The following is a 20,097-nucleotide window of genomic DNA, read 5'->3' on the forward strand; positions in this document are numbered from 1 at the left end:
CTCTGCACAAGCAAACACATCCACACACACACAGGACTGCATGCACACAAACTATGAGAAAGCATGACACTTGCAATTAGCCACAGTGCCAGAAGCCTGAGACAGCAGAAAGCAGCCGATGCGCTCTTAGTGAGCACCTCAGTGAACCGAGCGTCACACTGAATCAGCCTGGAGAGGACCAGGGAGGAGTAACATGCCAGCAATTCAATACAGCCCAATTCAGCCGGCCCGCTCGGCGAGACTGATGAAGAAATTGAGGGTCTATTGTTACAAGAGTGGCACTTGTGGCGTCTCCTTTCGTCCTAAATAAATTGCATTATCGGGGCTGTCAGAGTGGCAGGAAAATAATCCATCCTGGCTTATCATCACAAACACATTCTATCCACCTTGATTTTCCCCCCCACTTCTCTATGTCTTTGCTCTTGTTTTCAGAGGCTTTGTGGAATGAAAATATTGAATCCACCTCATTTCCTCTTTTTTAAAAATCATCCAGCAATATTCTACATGCACACAATAATGAAAGCAGCAGGCTGACGGTTACTGCCAGTGATGTATCGTGAATTATTCATGTTGTGACTTACATGATTACTGAAAAGAACGTGTTGTTAAACATCAGTGCCTCAGTGTATGTATGGATGATGAATATGTCTTCTCTGGCACATAAAGTTGTGCAGGAAGCACAAAGGCAAATGTGTGTGCTCTTGACCTTGAAATGAACTTCACCCTGCACAGCAAGGACTGTACAGTGAGAGAGTTGGCGATGCAACAGATGCGAGCTACATGCAAATTAAGTAGTGCAAGCAGATGTGTTGCTTTTCTGAGTAAAATTGTGTCTGTGTGTCAGAGTTATGATGACGGCTCATACAATTAAGGTGATAAAAATATGCAGCAGTAGATTAGATATTCTCCAACCACTTCACAGCTTTAAATCAGCATCAAAAATGCAAATGTAAAGTGATAAAGCGATGTAAAGAGCCAGAATGTGGGTAAAACAGGCTGTGTTGTTTCTGTGACTTCCTCCACTGCTTATAGACTGTGTGGAAGTTCAGATTCAGTTAAAATCCCTAAAGCCATCTGAAAACCAAAGGACAGAAGTGCATCTGAAGTTTCTACTTGAAGTCAGTCATGTCAGATTGCAAAGTGATTCATTGTGGAAACACCAGGCTGCTGCTGCTGCAAAAGAAAAACACACACAAGCATCTCTGGGTATCAAACTAGTTGGATATACTTGTATGTATGTAAGTAACAGCTGTCGTATGCTGTGCAAACACTGATTCTGCCTCGATCTTACGTTTTTGTTTTAATTCTAGACACGTCTTTTTAGTCTTTTTCATCAACTTTGATTAAAAAAAAATGAAATGAATGAAATGAAAATTGAATAATTATGATTTATTATTATTATTATGTCTGGGACTGGGAAATCAGAGACTGATCTTCACAGACAATCTGTCTCCACCACAAGATCCCGGATCTCAGCCGTTTCAATCAGTGGTTACTACAGTGGTCAAACTACAGTGGACAGGGAGAGGTGGACTCTGTGTTAGTAACATTGATGCTTGGTGCTCATACGCAGTTAAAGTTGATTTGTGTTTACCTGAAGTCGAACATTTAATGGGAAGATGCCCTCCACAATATCATCACAATCTTGTTTACTGTTTACACCCACCCAGATGCAAATTAAAAAAATGCACTACATGTTTATGTATATATGTTTGTAGCCTAATTATCTTTAGTTATATATGTTCTATGTTTTTCAAGTGACAAACTTTCATTTCGTTATGCAAACCGCTGTTGTTTAATGACAAATAAATCAAACCAGTTTAAACAAAGAAGAAAAGCAAGTTTTTTAATATGCATTTTGAAATGTCACTTTACTGTAATAACAAATGTGACTGTGTGATTATTTTGGTTAAATCTAACAGAAGTGTCAAGCAGTGCCTGCAGAGAATAGTTACTGACGGATCACATTTGTGGCGTTTTGTCTTGCGAGTCTGCAGCTTTAAAGAAAAAAAAACGTTGTTTCACTATCTGAAGAAGCTGCTTTGCACTCTTTCCCTCTGTTCTCTCCATTTGATGAGCCATTTTCATCATGTCCCACTGTGATTGGCACAGCTGCTTAGAGGGGACGAGACAAATGATGTGACTGGCTGAGAAGACAATTATTAATCACCAAACCCTCCTATTTATATTCTGCTTCTCCCAGACCTCCTGCACATATTGTACCTCCCAAATATGAACTAAAATAATAAGTATGCGTGGACATAACTTCACTGACCTTGCACTTCACTGACCGGGCGTGTTGTGCAGTTTGTTGCAATTATGCCAGTACAAAAGGCCGTAATCAGACATCAAAAGCAGGAAACACGCACACGCACACACACACACAGAGAGGTTAGGGATCTCACACTCTCTCGCCTGCATGTTCGTATTCCACTGTGGATACTATCAAGAAGTTGTTCTGACAGCGGGGCAGCACTATTAGGAGAAGCAAGCCGTGGGCAGGAGGGTTTGCCTGGAGACCTGTTTAAAACTCAACAAAGAGCTACTTTACTTGACCTCTGAAAAAGAAGCTTCCCAAAATGCCTCCAAGCCACCATTTGCAATTTGCAAACACAAGCTTTCTCTTTAAAGCTCACCGGATTCTATAGTTCACACACTCACATCAAACACAATAAGAAACCTTCCTCTCCTTGTGACTCCTCATCCCCCCCCCCCCCCCCCCCCCCCCCGTGTCTGAGTCCTCCCCCGCCGGGACAGATCTGTGGGTGTGTCTGACAAGCCCTACATGAAGGGACCCCTCAACCCTTTCACCCGCTGTGGGCTGGCTGCTGCATGATGCGTTGTGACTGATGCTGGGAGCCAAACACCCCTGCTGCCGCTGCTCCGCTCTGCCTTCAGCAATGGGGAGAGTGAGAGGGAGTGAAGTCACTCAGGCAATCTGGCAGCTCGAAAAAACCCCAGCTGGGTGCACTCATCCTCTCCACTGCCACTCCTATGTAGCTAGAAAATACCTCAATTTGAAATCATACATTTCACCGTTAAATTTGATGACGGGTGGCTCCATTTCCGATGGCGTGCTCCGGCATGTGTGACTGGCTGATACGCTGACAGATACGCGTGTGTCTGACTGCAAATGGAGAATGAAAATGTGAAAGTAACGTCTCAGGGACGCTGCTATTCAAATCTTTTCGGGTGTGCTATACACATAATAGAACCTCTATTTCCACTGTGATATATATATATTTATATATATATATCCAGATCCATCTCGTTTAGAGGTAATAAAAGCAATGTGTTGGCGCAGAGAGAAACTGATCTGAAAAACAACATGACTGTAGGCTGCTAGTTTGTCTCCATTCTTTGTCCTCTCAGAGGACAGACCTGTTGGATACAGATAGAGAGGTGAAATATTCTTTCAATAAAAGGAAGCAGACTCCTGACGTCTGATCTGATAGCGCCTGAATGCTGCATTGTAACAGCTAACATAACCCGACCAGGTGAGTCTCTCACTGCTTTGCACAGTCACACAATAACTCCACACAGAGGATTATATTCCTTCTGACAGCACCCTGCCAAGCTCTCTGTCTCAATCCATCCTTCCTATCATTTCCCAATTGGTGGCATACAGAGGTGATGTTGTTCGTTGCTTTATGAAACTCAACGCACCCTCAGGGGCCCTAAGGCTGTAGCTGACAATAAAAAGTAGAAAAATAGGAATTCATCAGGGACTAAATAAAAAAAAGCAACCTTTCTCAGTGCATCCCTGACTGTGTTTTTTAATGGGCTGACATATGGCTCAGCAGAGGTCTTCTCTTATCTGGCTTACAGACGTGGCTAAATGAGAATGACTACAATAAAATCAGAGGAGATGACGACGCCTGAATGCTCCAACAAGCAGGTGATGTTTCATCTGCAGTGTGAATGCTTAATGTTTTACTCTGCAGTTTTATTCCTCACCGAGCCCGTTGGTTTGCCTGTGTGAGCCAAGAGGAGTGGATGGTCAATGTTTTTGGCAGGTAACATAATAGCACTAATTATATTGAACTTTAAATCCAAAAATGGAAAGCAAATGGAAATTCGTAGGTGAGGAAAAGGCTACAAATTCTCTCATAACAATGCTTTATGCATATGTGAGCATACGGCTTTGTACTAACAAAACAAGCACATGATTAAAAAGCATATGTTGTGTCCAGGGAAACAGAAAAGTGGAGCTTAGCACTAGTTACTGAGTCCAACTGATCTTAAGAGCGCTGTGAGATGAGATAATATTCGTAAAAACAACAGCAACTTGTTTTTCAGCTCTGCTGTGGATCTGCTACCAGTAACAGTCAAGAGATTCAGACATTCATCTGCCATAATGGGAGCTCTGGGTCAAATCTCCAAAATAAAATACAGCAGCCTGTGATGGGGCTCCTAGAGGCTGAATAATCACCAGGTTTTGTTGTGGCAGCAAAGATAATAAAGCATTTTTATGTCGCCATAAAAATTCCACTTTAAGACAGCTTCTCTGTGGTTTTTGTGCGGACTCGCTGCAGAATATCAAAAACCCAAATTTTGATGGTGCATTAGCTTTACAAACGTAGCTGCATGTTTCATTGACTTTTACAAGTATAAATCAACATTTTCCACTCCCCAAAATGTCAGTGAACACTCTGATAACAGATATTTTGCTTGAGCTTTCCGCCTGCTACACAGGAAATCCCTCACTGAATTATTTAGTCAGTGTGTTTTACTTTCACAGTTTAAAAACCAACCGCACTCTGCAAAACCGCAAATATTTGCCTTTCATATTGTTGCTTGCTGTAATGTTCAATGACCTTTTCCAGGCACAGCACTTGACTTGGTCCATGGAGAGACTGAGTATCATGAGCCGTGCTTACACACATGTAAAAACAACACTTCCTGAATGCTGAAAACATGTCGAATTTGACATGATGAATGGCCTTGTAATGCATTTCATGTTGTCCTGGAGACTGATAAATACTGTCTACATTTTCTCGCTCCTTTCTCCTGTTTTGATCTTTCCACCAGTATAGCTCTGCTTAAGTTACTCTAGATGTTACAGGCACTCGAGAAGCTTTAGCTCCAGGTGTGACAGCAGGCCTGTTAGTGATAGCACGAGCATAACCTTGTCAGCAGATGAAGCAGAGTTCATCCATGTTCTGAGAAAAAGCAACCGATTATGTGGCCTTTTCTGCAACCACAGCTCCAATCAAGGAATAGGAATTGATAAGACTTTATCAAATACCATGTCATTAGTTATTCGTCTTATCAGTCTGATTCTTTATCGATTCCCTTTTTGATTCCTGATCAATTTTTTGTGTGGAAAAAAGTTGTGAAGCCTGCATGATCTGAATGTTAATGTAACAGGATATTTGCCCTCTGTAACAGACCTGCTGCTTTGTTAGCTCCCATGTGTAGATACACAAATACACAACATTCCTGCAAAATTGAGCTCATGTTGCCTACAGTAGAAAGTTTCAGCTAATTGTTGCCGTTTCCCGTACCCATACTTGATCATTTTACTGACAATACAACTAGCACTGTTGTCATCTTTCATTGTGAAATGAAGTCACGCTTTGGACTGTTTCTTCTTCTCTGCCACGACTCCTTCTTGTTGAAAGCTTCCAGCAGCCTAGACACAAGTTTGACTGGACAATTTGAGACTGGTTTTCTTTCTTTCTTTGAAAGTGGCTCTACTGGACAGGACAGCTTACAGAGCGATGACAGGAAAATAGATGAGACTGAGAAAGGATGACGTGCAGCAGACGGCCAGAGCTGGTTGTCCTTCCAGCGCCACAAAATGGGTTAACAATGCATGCTAGTAATATGGGACTTCTTTACTAGCAATATTAGATTAGTATCACTCGCCACAGTATACGGTTTACAGGAGGCCAGCGATTAGAGGCTGATCTGAAGGGGCTGGTTTCACGTATGCAGAATCAAGGAACAGAGATAAAACACCACTAGCTTTAGCAACACTGTCATCCATGTTGTTGCTAATAACCGAAATGTCTCTTATCCGTGAGAAGCATTGATTTTGATGTTTTTGTTATAAATGCGAGCCCCAACCTGCTGAGGAGGTCACAACTATTTAACCCAGGAATCTAGGCAGCTGTTTAAAGAAAGTTTGGCATTAAGAACTTAAAGCTAATTCAGTGGATTTTGGTGCTGGTATGCATTATCATTACAAGCAGTCAGCAATGTCCACAAAAGGCTCATTGTGATTTCTCACCACAGAGTACTTAAGCTCATCTTCAACCCTTTGGTTGCACCGTTATTCCCCCGGTTAACTGGATACATAGAGCCTATGCTCAGTCAGCACACAGTGGTGTGTAACGCCGTTTCATCCCACACCACGATGGAGCCCAGTGTCCCTAAAGGCTGTTCTTCAACAAATCCTATTCATTTAATATGCAGCAGCCAATAGCACAGGATTATATTCAGTGGGAGTGTTTGATATGGAAAAATGGTGGAATTACACCATGAAAAGAAAGAGAGAGGAGAAACTTGAAGACGAAAGCAGATAGAAGGATGACAGATTAGGCGGCGGAAGGATTTGAGGGAGGTGAATCCTTTTTTTGAAAGTCAGCTGCGAGGGTCCTGCCGAGACTGAGGATCGTACAGGGGACAGATACGGTTAGACGGCAATTGACTGCCTCGTGTTGTACCACATCGGAGTTCAAGAGGCTATCAAAACATTATGCCGGAGAGAGTCATAACAATGACCAGAGGAGTAATAAAAGACATAAAGTCATGGAGACGACGAGTGAGGGAGAGCGAAAAAAGCCTGAAAGCGAGAGACGGAGAAGAGAGAGAATGAATGGAGGAAGGGAAGATGGGAGGGAGAGGCAGGAAAATCAATAGACTTCTATATGCAGCATCGAGAATGTGCCCTCTCGCTGCTCCAGACAGCCTATCCAAGGACTCCAACAGCCTGCAGACAAACTGAACATCTATCCACAGACCCATACTGATAATATGCCACCCCAGCCTGTCCCCGTCTCCATTAATCTCCTTCATTCCCCTCCATCCCCAAACACACACACACACACACACACACACACACACACACACACACACACACACACACACACACACACACACACACACACACACACACACACACACACACACTTCACCCTACTGGCTCTTCTCCTCCAAATTTAACACTCTAATTTGGTTGAGGGCTGCTCGCCGTGTTATTGATGCTGCCAGAGGTCTGATCCATCTCGAGCCCCGGACAGGGCTTTAGTCAAGACGGCTATAACTCAGAGGCATCCGGCTCTCTGTTTGCCAGAGAATCAGACTGGCGTTGGTAATTTAAAGGCTGGACAGATAGCCGACATCACTGTATCCACTCGACTTGCTTCGTCACCCCTAACGGCTGAATGCCAGCGCTCTGAACCGTTTTGGTAATTTTCCATGCTTGTTGGGATTCTTTGGACTAGAAACAGCTTTTGTAACTTCTTTTTGTGGTGTTACAAACTTCCATAAATGCTGTCTTCAGGATTATACAATATGGAAATGAAGATACGAGTAATTGAAAAAAAGTATAATGCAACGTGTTTACTTTCTCGTGGTGTCTGCAGTCAAGGATTAAGACATATTCAGTTGTGTGTGTGTGTTTGTATGTGATGGTGCGACATGTGGGATGGATTAACAAATTTTACTCCTGAGTAAGCCTGGCATGCTGGTGCTTCCTCACATATATTTAGTTTTTATGTGTGTGTGTATGTGTATGTCCACCCATCTGTGTGGGTTTAGCTGGAGGCCAGAGTGATGGGGAATCGGAAAACTGGATGTGGCATTATATACCAGCGTCTTATCGCTCTGATACATGGCCAAATAGGACATACTGTAGAGGCGCTGAGACTGCTCTGATAACAAATAATGAATGACGAGCGGAAGGAAGTAAAGAAATGTAAAGAAAGAAAGAAGATGAGGAGAAACAGTGTGCTCTCTGGAGGCCCACGGTACTGTGTTACTGTAGTCTCTGATCATTGATTAAAGAGGTTTATGTACTCCCACCTCCAGCATCACAGAGGACACGCTCACCCCTCGCTCCCCCATCCTTGCTTCCAAGAGCTGTCCATCCTCCTGCCCTTTCCCTCCTCTCTGTCTCTATCTCTCTGCTTTAATGGGCAGACAACCATTGCTGTAATTTTCTCTGTACTATAACTGACAACTACAAAAGGTCACTCAGTGGGAGGGGTCTCATGCTTCTAATCACTCAACAAGAGCAGGGACACTCGGTCTGCTCAAATGTCACCGTATCAGGAAGACGGATAAAGACAAAAAAGTCCTCTTTTACTCCTCTTTTCGTTTCCTCCAAGTGTCCCTGAGGTGCAATTACAGAAGCCAAGATTTTTATTTTCTGACTGAACTTATGATTATATGTTGACCTAATTAAAAGATAAGATTATTTTCATGGTCATGCTCCGCTGCAAGCACTCAATAAAGCACTCCACCTCCAGCAAGGAAGATGGTCCTGTGTTGAGCCTTTTGCACTGTTATTGGTTTGCTGCTGTGCTCTCTACTGAAGCCACAGTTTTATCAGAATATCCTCCTCCTGGTATTATTAAAAGGAAGAGAGGAAGAGGGAAGGCAAGTCCCCTGCTTTATAATCTTCTGTGAACTAGAAAACATCACCAAAAGATGGTTCCCCCCCGGGAAGACATACTGCTCAGACAAAGGTCAGTCACTATTGGTAAAAAGTGCTGGTCAGTTAACTCCTGAGTGAAGTATTTCACCGCTGGGAAAGATGACCCTTGTATAAAACTGGGCTTAGATGCAAGAAGGAAGACGCAAATGTTTTGGTTGGTGCTACATGACCAGAGAAAACAGAGAAAAAAGGCTGTGGTATTTTAGGTAGAAAAACGTACAACAACCAGAGTGCACTGCAGCGTTTTGAAGGATGCTTGTGCTGTGATCCAGACAACTTGAAACTAACAAGTTTCTGACTTCCCACTTGAAAATATACAATGAAATGGAGTCGATCTGAACATACTCTTTGTGACTGAGCATGTGAGCATAGAAAAATCAAGGAAACTTATAAAGAAGGAGGGGTCATTACGTCACCTTATCTTGCCTTGGTGCCAGACTGTGGCGACAGCTGTATTGACACAAACCCACTTACTGTAAACCCAACATATCTATGGCGTATGGCTTCTGATGAAGAAATGTCTCCAGAAAAAGATGATGAACACACTTCAGTGTAGGTTAATGACTGATTTTTGCATGTTCTTTCATTTCATTCCTTCAGACCCTTCCTTCTTTTTTAAGTTCCTTGCCAAAAATGCGGTGCACTCTGAAGTTGATGCAGAAAAACGAGCATCAGCCAGAGGACCAGATTTTGTGTCATTTGGAGGGCTGGGGGGCTCTGGGTGCAGGCAAAATGGAGAGAAATTTACCACTGTTCATTTGCATATACTGACAACACTGTAGCGATACAAAGCTGGTTGAAAATTTGCACAGTTCCTGTTTAACTCATCCTCCGCACTCTAGTAGGAAAAAATGTTTATTTTTCTGATTTATTATTCATTAATCCATCTGTTTTTGTGAGTAGCATGTAGGGTCTACAAACTTCATCTTGTTAAACAAACCTTTTGTAAAAGGATAAAATAAATAAATCTGGAATCATAAATAACCAAACAATGGAGGCAATTAAGCGAAGAATCTTTCCAGGAGAAGATCTTTGACGCACAGAACAGCTAATCCAAAAACCCTGACAAACGTCCATCTGTCAAACATACCGTGAAATGTCTCCCTGAGGTGTGTGTATTCTGAACAGGCTGTTATCCTCATTATTAGTGGCATATAAAAGGCTTCATGTAAATGCAGCTACTGAATCCCCACCAGCTCTGACCTCTCCATGTAATGACTTAAGAAGAAAAGTTTTAGAAATGCACTCGACAGAGCAGGGTGACTAAACATCTGCGTCATGATTTAAGAAAAAAAGTATTTTCAAAACCCAGCTGAGGATGAATGCGTGGCATTAGTTTGGCGGAAACACACAACAAATACTGCATTGATTCTAGACAGATGCATTAAACATTCAGCAAACGCGTTTTGGTTGCTAAGATTACAAATTCAGATGAGGAAGAGATGAGTGGCCCTAAAAATACGGCGTTTTTTAAAAATTCATTCACTCCGTGGTTGTCTGCCACCGCAGCAGGTCCATTAACTATCAAAAGAAATCAATGCTGCTGAGACAAACAGCACCGACTCCGCTATTATTGAGAATTCAGGGACGGAGTGCGAGAGAGGAAAGTTGAGGCGAAGTGAACATGGACAAACTCGAAAATGAGAAAAGAGAAGAGAGACCGCAGTCAATTACGAGTCCCATCTTGTAGTTTGTGTCTACATTGATTTGTTGGGGACTAGGATCTCTGGCTCTCCCCTGTTCACCTAATTGCACTCACTCTGACCCGCTAATTACTTCACTAAGACCTGGTTGGTCTCACCCAAGTGCACTGCCTCACTGTCTGGAGTTGTCTCTCTCCACCAACGTGGGAGGAAGGGAGAAGAAAAGAAGAAAACGTGAAGGCCAAAGGAGACGAACAAGCTTGGATTAAGAATGCATGATGCACGTCAGAGGGGGAGAAAGAGAGAGGAGATGTAGAATGAAACAACAAGAGACAGACACAGCTAGGAGATAGAGACGTATATATATTGGAGGTGGTTTGAAGGGGCTGTGAACTCCGAAGGCCAAGCAGCAGTGATAAAACACTGCTGTTACTGTACTGTATGCCACCTGAGAACAGCAGTGATGTGAGTGATGTTTCTGTCTCTCACTGAGCTGCATACATAATTAAATAAATCGCCACTGATTAGATAATCACTCATAATTACGAAGATAATAATGACAGTGAAATTCATGCATCAGGAACACCGGGGTGCTCACGTACCTGATGGGATGAGCCCAAAGGCCCAGTTGGGGACGAGAATGCCGAAAGGGTTGTTTGTTTCTTTCTTGTCTGTCGTCGTCGAAGCTTTGTTCTCCTCTGACTTTGGGCTCATGCCTTTGAAAGGTGTCCACCGACTTCCAACCACGAAGGACTCGGACACCGCAGACCTGGATTCCATTTCTGTGGCGCCAACGCTGGCGCCTGATGTGAAGGTAGTCAAGTGAACGACACCTGTACTCGTTTGAGATCCCTCAACCGGTGCTGGAGTAGCTGAGTGGTGACCGTTCAGGTCGGGTGTGCTTGTTGTTTTCTCCTCCTGCACCCACGAAATGGAAATTGACGGCTCCTCTGTGGTGGCTCTGTCTGAGAAGCTTTCTGTGGTAGTCGATGTTGTGGTAGGATCCGTCCTCTGTGTGTCTCTGGTTGTCAGAGGCTCCACTGTGGTCACCTCAGAGGTGGTCAGCACCTTCATTAGGGATTCAGGCGTGGAAGTGACTTCCTCCTTTCTGCTCGTGCCTTTGTTGTGCTTCCTAAAAACAGGAGTGAAATCTGAATTTGAACTACCCTCTCCTCTTCGTGAAGAAGCAGACGAGAGGTTTTCAGTAGGCCTGCGGACGTACAGGATCTCCCCCCTGGCCTCCTCTGCTGTGTCAGGCTCCTGGGAGCCCTGAAGTAGGGTGGTGGGCTGTTGCACTAGCTGCCACTGGGACAGAGTGGTGTGCTCCGCCACAGTCACAAGCTCAGCTTGACTTTGGCTGAGTGAAGACTGTGATTCATGACTAGTGCGGTCCACGTTGCTGGCTTTCAATCCAAAACCACCAGGAAAGTTGCTCCCCTCACTGCTCCCCTCAATCTCCTTGTCCTCCCCTGATCCAGTTCTGGCAGCTGATGGGGTGTTAACATCTTCTCCGTCCTGGTCCCTCCCCTGGCCTGAATAGTTTTCCGGGTTGTCCTGTTGAAGGGAGGTGGGCAGGGTCATCACCTCGAGTGGCCCTGCTTTGGCTTCCATGGGCTCCCAGGTGGGACGTTTACCCACATAGGCCACATTTCCAGGGGGACCTAGTTTGGAGCCACCCATGGATTTGATAGCCCACCGAAAGTGGCTCCTTGGGGCAGGAGCAAAGGCCGAGCCTCCTCTGGGACCTTGAGGACCAGATACATTGACATGTTCGTTGGGTGGTGAACTCTCATTTGGACCTGGTGCAGTGGATTCTACAGGGAATAAAGAGAGAGAATAAACTAATTAATACGATTCCATTATGGGGTTGGGAGGGTGGGGGTGGATTTAATTTTATGGATGTGTAATTAGCAATTAAAACTCAAGCCTGGATTACATGAGCCCCATATAACTTACAGCACAGTTTCAGAATTATTATAAACACACGAGTCTGCTTGAATCAGTGGTGAGAGTGCTGGCTGGTGTGTGTTCACTGGTGTGTGTTTGTGTCATGTCAATGATTTGTTTTTTGTTGCATGTGTTGTTTTTTCTTAACCAACACTACTAATCTTTATTAACTGATATCCTTTTATTAATGCAGAATCTGTAGTATGACCAATCACATTTGAGCAGGCTTTGGTTGCAAGCAGATAAACACATGAAATAATCCAGTCGTGGTTGCTAACCAGACTGTAAACAATGAACCGCACACAGAGGAGAAAGTCTTGGCAGGAATATCTGTATGTTATCAGGGTATCTATGGGCTACATCGGAAGCTCGGAAACATCGGCCCTTTCTCCAAGAGGATAAATCATCCTTAAACATTAGCCGATGGGTTCTGAGACTACCAAAACCAAACCAATTCCTAAAGTTTAGAAATGTAAGGAGAAACTAAAATCTTAATAAAGCACCTGTTACCATAGAAAAGACAAATCTTTTATAAACCCCTGCTGGAGGTTTTCTCTTCAACATTATATATTAATGACTAAATTATCAACAACCACAGTTACCCAACAATAATTCTCAAAAACACAGCTTCAACAGAACTGTGATCAAATTTAATTCAAGGTGGCGGTGCACCATTAGCAAACAACCCTAAAAATGTCACCACATTCTGAATCGCAGATTGCCAAATGGTGGATGGCAGACAAACATAAATACATAAACTTCTGATGTTAAAAAAAAACTGTTCTAACTTTAACAAAAAAAGCGTTTACGTAGGATCCAGTTGGCCTTGAAACTGGTCCAAACAATCAGATCATCTGAATCATACAATGTTTCCTTAAAAAAATGAACCAATGCTTGAAAAACGTCCCAATCACATTTGTTTTTAGCGTTAAATGATCCAATACATAAATAGTAATGTGAAGGCCAGATAAAAATTCTGAACAATAAAAGCTTTATTTTTCCAAAGCTGTTCTCTGTGGCAGCTCTTCCCAATTACCTCCAAAAAACATTTGCAATTTTTAGCTGTGACCTTGCAATTTTAAATAAGTTTTGCAGTCATTCAATAAATAACCCAGAAACTGTATCATGACATGCAGTGTATGTGTTCATATATTCATTTTTTGTTATAATTTAAAGCAACGTTATGTAGAAATTGTCATTTTTTGCAATTTGACAAAAAACTGTACCATCAACATGATTTTGAAGCTGTTATTTTAAGGTAAAAAAGTTACATGATGTTGCTTCAAATAGTTACTTTTTATATGTTAATCCCTCAAACTTCACCACTGGCCTGTATTGCATTTAGTATGTCTAATACACTCTAACATGTGACGCGTGAAGTTTGCTGAAAGTGTGCACATGCAAATACAGTGCAAAGACAGTAGAATATAACTGGGAGTTGGACTCAATTTGCCTTCCATGATTTTTAAGCTGATTTTTAAGCTGTAGACAAACTGCACTTTTTGGTGAAGTGGCAGTTAACTGTTATTTACTGTGAGTTGGATGTTTTGGGCTTCTTTCCTCACCAGTGGAGCTGATCAGTGCTGCTACTGAAGGAGTTTCGAGACAAAGATGGGAGCCATCCCTTGTGGAATCCCGTAAAGACACGTGCGCACGCACACACCCAGAAACACAAACACACCCAAAGGATGGAAGGATGTATTCAAAGTAATTTCACACTTCTCTTCTCTGTCCCTGCTTTCTTATTCCCTGTGGATTCTTTTACCCTAAACAGCCTCCTGCGCTTCACACTTGACTGTGGAGAGAGAAGTCATGTGGAAAAACGCAGGAGCACTTGCAACACGATAAGCAAATGACTTGCTCCACAACAAGCTCCATCTCGACCTGTTTATTTAGATGAAGTGGCCCACTGTACCTTATCAGCTTACGGCTTTAAAGCAGACACTGTCTACACCATCAATAATTCACTCTGTCTGCATGTGTGAGTCGAGGCTGGTGTGTTACTGAGAGGCCCAGCTAGTGTTGCTACCATCATCATCGCTCAGCTCGGTTTAGCTGTCCTTAGTTCGGTTAACATGTCCGGAAAGTACAGCAATGCAGCAGGGGGTGCGCAACACAACCCGGCACAACAAATTACCACGAGAGGGAGAACATACACAAATATGTCCATGCATAAAATATTAAAATACATATAAATTATTCAGGAGGTCTGCTGTTGCCTTATGCCCAAGTAGGGTTTATGAGCCTGAGGTTCATTTCCATAAGAGCCATGTAGACCGGCGTAATTGTCCTATTAATAATCCAAATAGCTAATTACATACTTTTACTACACACACTGATGAAAGTGAGAATAATTAAACGCATTAATCTGGTTTGATCATCTATGTAATGAGCCATGTAATAAATAAAATTAGACAATTAGACGTAGGTTTGGATGATGTCTTGGTGCTGTTGAGAGCACGCTGAAAGTTCAGCTGTGACACTGTAAATCTAAAAGCCACAATTCAACAATGAAATGTTGCAAAACCCATTTATAATGGACCCTGTTCAGATGGTAATTGTGCGCTTCCACCGAGAGTGGTTCTGCGGTGTTGACTCCACTTTACTGAAGTAAACGGGCTGAGAGAATCCCTCGGGTCAGGCAGACATGATATTAAATTGTGAGTGTGGAGGCTGACAATGAGAGAAACACAGAAAGAGACAGAGAGTTGGTACCAATAACACCTCAGATATAGCATCTAATAATAGAGACTGAGGAGAAGTTATTGCATGTGAATGAATGAATGCCGTGTGAATCACGTCAGGAGCATCATGAGTGTCAGCGCGCGGACACCAATGTCTTCTGTCACATAAACCCAGCCTGTGGAGTTGACGAGAGCGGCGAGAAGCAGACATGCATTTCCTTGACAGACCGTTGAGCTTCTTCAAATTCTACATGTTTTTATTGGAGGCAGATCGCTCCTTAAAGTAAAATAAATACTTAATTTGTTGAAGATATTTTGATTTGCAGAGGAAATAATTGAAGTTATTGCTCTACATTTGGAGACCTTTTTCAAATCTTAAAAATGATTTGATTCAACACTTTCTCGCCGATGCACTGTCTGCACCGCAAAGCTTTGCACCCCACTCAATCAAAGAGATATCATGGCACCATCAGTTACTTGGGAGTGTTAGATCCAAGGGATAGCCTGCGGTGTGCAATAACAGAGTTAATTCAGCTCACTGATGCTAGTTTAAGAAGAGACATCAGTTGGGCAGCCTTCCATCACGGCAGCATTAAAAGAGAAACGACTGTTCTTCACCCCTCTTTCTCCGTCTTCCCCTTTCTTCCCTCTTTCTCACTCTACTCACCCCCCTCACTCTTGTGTTGTTCATCCTCGCCGTACTGATCATTACCCGCCTACCTTCAGAGAGCCGGGGCCTAATTGGCAGGGACATAGATGGAGGTGAGAACGAAAGGCATTGCAGCCCAACCTCCGCGTTAATTGGATAAGGCTGTGAATAATGCATGACGACTAAAGCTTGGGTTTTCATTAATACCTTGGGGGATGGCATCGGGTTTCAGGTAGCACAGCGGTGAGTATTTATATTAATAAAGCTGGCAATTGCAGGGTGAGAAAAGCCTATCACCTATATTGAATCATTCTTCTGGCTGTCTGTGGGAGAGTCTCTTCTTTGTATCCTCCCCTTTAGCTGATGCCAAGGATGTGTTATTTGTGGTGGCCATTAAAAGAAAAGCTGCCTTCTTCCACTCAAGGCTGTGCTATACTTTCTTCTCTGCTCCTATCTGGAATATGTCTCTACTTCTGGCCGACGATCAGTTACTGAGCTGTGATTTAGGCTCTACTGTAGGCACCTTGATATGGTTGTTATTGATCCCGCAATCTTTCAATTCCACTAAATTTTAGTCTGCCTTCACCCCTGCGGTTATAAAGTACAGGAAGTGATTTTGGGCTTCGTGCCAAGGTGCGATCGAGAAGACATGAGTTAAAAACAGTGACCTGTTGACCTTTTCTATCATTCCTGAGGGTAACTCACTCCACAGTGGATGTTACCTGTCTGACATGGCCTCCAGGCTCTTCACCTCACACACACTAACTAACACAGACCCCTGCATTTTGTCTTCTCCTACTCCCTTCAGCATTTCTCTCTTTGCTTCTGAACACAGACTTTTAATACTTCTCTGGTCAAGTCGCTTTGCTTTTCCAATCTAATATTTAATTTATTCTCTACAAATAACGGCAGTCAATTTCTCAGTCTAACACTCATTTGACTCCTAAAAGTAAGCACTAATTGGTGATGCAGGTCTGCTTTGTTCTAAACAAACAATACACATGCGAGCAAACCTTTTACGCCATCAAAGTAGATCAAAATTCAAGCTTAGCTTGTACTCTTTCTGACAGTCTGTACTGTAACCACAACACAGTTAATAAATAAAGGCAGAGCAGTCTCCACTCCAGCATTTTGCATTACTGTATGTGGGATGCCCCTTTTGTTTGTTTGCAATTACTGTTTAATTAATTCTACAGCAATACTTCAAATTGCCCTGCAGATGAATATATTATAGCGTACTCGAGGGTAAAGAAGAGAGAGTGGAATAGAGTGAAAAAAGCATGACATAAACTGCTCCTTCTGTATATTTACCAGCAACATTTAAATGACGCTCCTCTTTTTGAAGTAGTTTAAGTCCACAATCGTTTGTATATTAATTTCACACTCAGTTAGTAGTTTTAAAGGTTAAAGGTGTACACTAAATACACTCATACCGTTAACGGTGGACGGAGGGCTGGAGGCTCGTTCTCCTGGTTGTGTCGTGGTGTCACTCGGCCCTGCGATTTGGACTGCAGGCACTAGTCGAATCAGTGGTATCACCTCTTTCTCCTGCTCTGACAGACCTTCCTCTGGACTCTGTAGTCCACTGGCAGGATCCCTGAAGGAAAAACCACCACTCCTGTGCTCCGGGATGGCATTGTCCATGCTGCCCTTGTTTCCGCTGGGTTTTGGTAGACTCAGGTTTTTGCTGGATGCTTCTCCCTGAGTCTGGTTGTCTCCTGCTTTTCCCTCGAGCACTGACTTTTCACCTCCAGTCCAGTATTTAAAGGGCCTCATCAAAGTGTGAACAAACTTGGCCAAAACACTGTTGCTAGTGTGAGGCTCAGGGCTGGAAGAAGCTGTGGAGGATAAGGTTGGGGTGTCAGATGATCCAAAAGTCCCATCATCTTCTTCTTCATGAGCAGAGCCTCCATGACTCTTCAGGCTCTTGACGTCAGAGAGGCTCAAGGTGTTGCTACTCTCACCATCAGACTCCCCGTGGCTAGTTCTGCTTCCATCTTGTTTTCCATGCCAGCCCTCCTCTGGCCTTAAGTGGATGACCACATGCTCTTCAGAGATCTCAGAGGAGTTGTTGATTCCCGCAATTGAATTGACTCCATCGGTCTCCAAGTCAACTAAGCCAGTCCAGGTCGATGTTTTGGGAGAATGGGCACTATGCTGGGCTTCAGTGGCTGAAGCGGTGGCCTCGACTGATGGGTTGGCAGTCTGGTGCAAAGCCTGCGCCTCTGCAGCCTGGACCCCCGCTGGCTGGTGGGCTGCAACACACAAACAGCCACATTTAAGAAAAAAGCACCAGTACTGTTTTGTCACTTGGACACAGCACTGAGCCTCGCTTTACCTCCTACTGCAGTAACCTGCTGTTGCTTTTCAAACAAGATTTAATTTATGCTGCTTGGATTGAAAGATTCCTCTCCTACAAAATCCAATCTTTGCAGACATGAATATATTGTGTTCACAACATATTAACAAGATTGTATCGGCAATATTATTTACACAAACCAAATTAATGCTATCGAACAAAACATATTAACATTTTTATCTAATTTCAGCAATCTGAGAGACATCATTTGTTTTAAACATTAATGTAAGTGTGTGTACAAGTGTTGGTGCAATGAAGAGGGTTCATCTATCTGCTGTTTGTTTTGACAAATGCGCTGCTGCTCCGTGCTCATGCTGTTCTTGTTTACTTAAAATGATTGGGTTATGCAGATGTTTCGCTTCAATGAAAATTTCATAAGCTGACACTGTGAGAGATGAAAATGTCATGATTCCTTTTTTCATATCTGTTGAAATGTAATCGTCAAATTTCAGCCTGGTGTCTGCTAGCATCGACGGAAGCCGGGAAAAATGGAAAATAAGCTCCAGATGCAAAATGGTGGGTTTGGTACATTGTGAATATCAGTGAGCAGAACATGCTGTAAAGTCAATCCAAAGTGAAGATGAAACTAACTTATTCTGCTCGCAGTTGGCACATGATGAAAGACAAGGTCAGGCACAGAGTCCCTGCAAACCCCAGTTGGTCTCATTCATGTTCTGGCTCTTTCTATCCCTCTCTCTCTCTCTCTCTCTCGCTCTCTCTCTCAATTTTCTCTCTCTTTGTAGCTCTCTCTCTCTCTCAACATACAAATCCTCAAATCCACCAGGGGGGGACACAAATGTCACACAATGTCTTTGCAACTACTTCATGTGTGACACAAACATCTCGTAGCTAATTAATAACCAGGATGGAAAGCAAGTCCCCGGACCCCTCTCTCGTTGCCATGGCAATTTTCCACGATGATGGTGCTTGGAGTTTATCCGTACCTCCGTAGCAGTAGGCGTCGAACAGGGCTGTGGTGTCGGGGAAGCCAGTGCGGTTGGGGTTGTTGTAGACCGTTCGCACCCCGGGGTCGTCCCCGCCGCAGTTCTTCCGCGGGACGTTGATGGGGTAGCGTACGCTGCCGTCAGCCAGCCAGCCGGGGTCGCACTGGTCCAGGCCGGCCTGCCAGGCGAGGTAGAGCTGCCCGACGGTGGCCAGCTGGGCACCCAGGGAGTGGCAGTGGGTGGAGGCTGTGGCCAGGCCCAACTTCTCCGGCACGGCGGAGTGGAAGACTTCACCTGGGGGGAGACGGACAACAAGGAGTTGAGTTTAGTGTGTAACAGAGCATGGTTGACAGCCTGAAGGCATTTTTAGCCCTCAGACTTGGATCATCTGTCTTCAGCTGGCTTATGATTGTCAGCTTTTGGGAGATTTATTTGGTCGGTACGAGTGATGTAGGTACATTTGAGTATGTGGTGTTTTATTGTTGTGTGTGTGAGTATGTCAGTATTTATCTTAAAAGGCAATAAGTTCCAGACATTTCCTCTTTCTCCTCTGTCAACTTCGTCAAAGCAATAAGAGGTGGCGCCTTGAAGTGGTGTGATAAAAGTTTTACTTACTATGCATATGAATGCACTTATTTTTTCTTAAATAATAAGAAACATGACAAGACTATATAAAGACAATTCTATGAATTCAAAGCAGTTTCAAAGAGACATCTAAAAAAAAGACAGCAGGCGAGAAGAAGAAAGGAGAAGCTGAAGAAAGGTGGTGCTGGTGTGGATGAAATACAGCAGTGATGCAAAAATAGGGTTTTAGGAAGCAAGACAGAGAGGGCTCATGAGGACCACTGTGTCTGCGTAACACAAATAAGATTATATGATCATAAAATCCACTTCAGTGTGTGATGAAAAAAATATGAGTATGAGGAGTGGACAGTGAGAATGGGGAGCAGACAACAGATGAACAAGTTTGATAGACGGATTCCTGGAGATTTATGCCAAGAGTAAAGAATGTTGTTGCTGATTTATTGATCTTAGACGAGGAAGAGAAGGGTAAAGGGTGAAGAAGTGAACACATTGAAAGGATCAAGAGGTGGGATTTTGTGAGGAGTGAAGTGAAGAAATTGTAGAAGATGACTGAAACATTTATTGGAAGGCTGTTTAAAAAGAATCTGACAAATGTAAACGTTTCTGATACTGTTCAAGGCG

The 20,097-nt window shown here is 43.3% G+C and overlaps 1 protein-coding gene across 1 annotated transcript in view; it reads right to left on the minus strand.

The window, feature by feature from the left end:
• ncanb (neurocan b) overlaps positions 1-20,097 on the minus strand; it is a 122,547-nt gene that overhangs the window by 62,322 nt on the left and 40,128 nt on the right. Inside the window, exons 7-10 of the mRNA XM_073476410.1 lie at positions 18,892-19,185; positions 17,022-17,843; positions 11,475-12,122; positions 10,911-11,426 (exon numbers count right to left, since the gene is read on the minus strand). Of these exons, the coding sequence (XP_073332511.1) occupies positions 10,911-11,426; positions 11,475-12,122; positions 17,022-17,843; positions 18,892-19,185 (2,280 nt within the window). The remainder of the gene's footprint in view (positions 1-10,910; positions 11,427-11,474; positions 12,123-17,021; positions 17,844-18,891; positions 19,186-20,097) is intronic.

The sequence above is a fragment of the Pagrus major genome, chromosome 11 (assembly GCF_040436345.1).
Source record: "Pagrus major chromosome 11, Pma_NU_1.0".
Classification (NCBI taxonomy): Eukaryota; Metazoa; Chordata; class Actinopteri; order Spariformes; family Sparidae; genus Pagrus; species Pagrus major.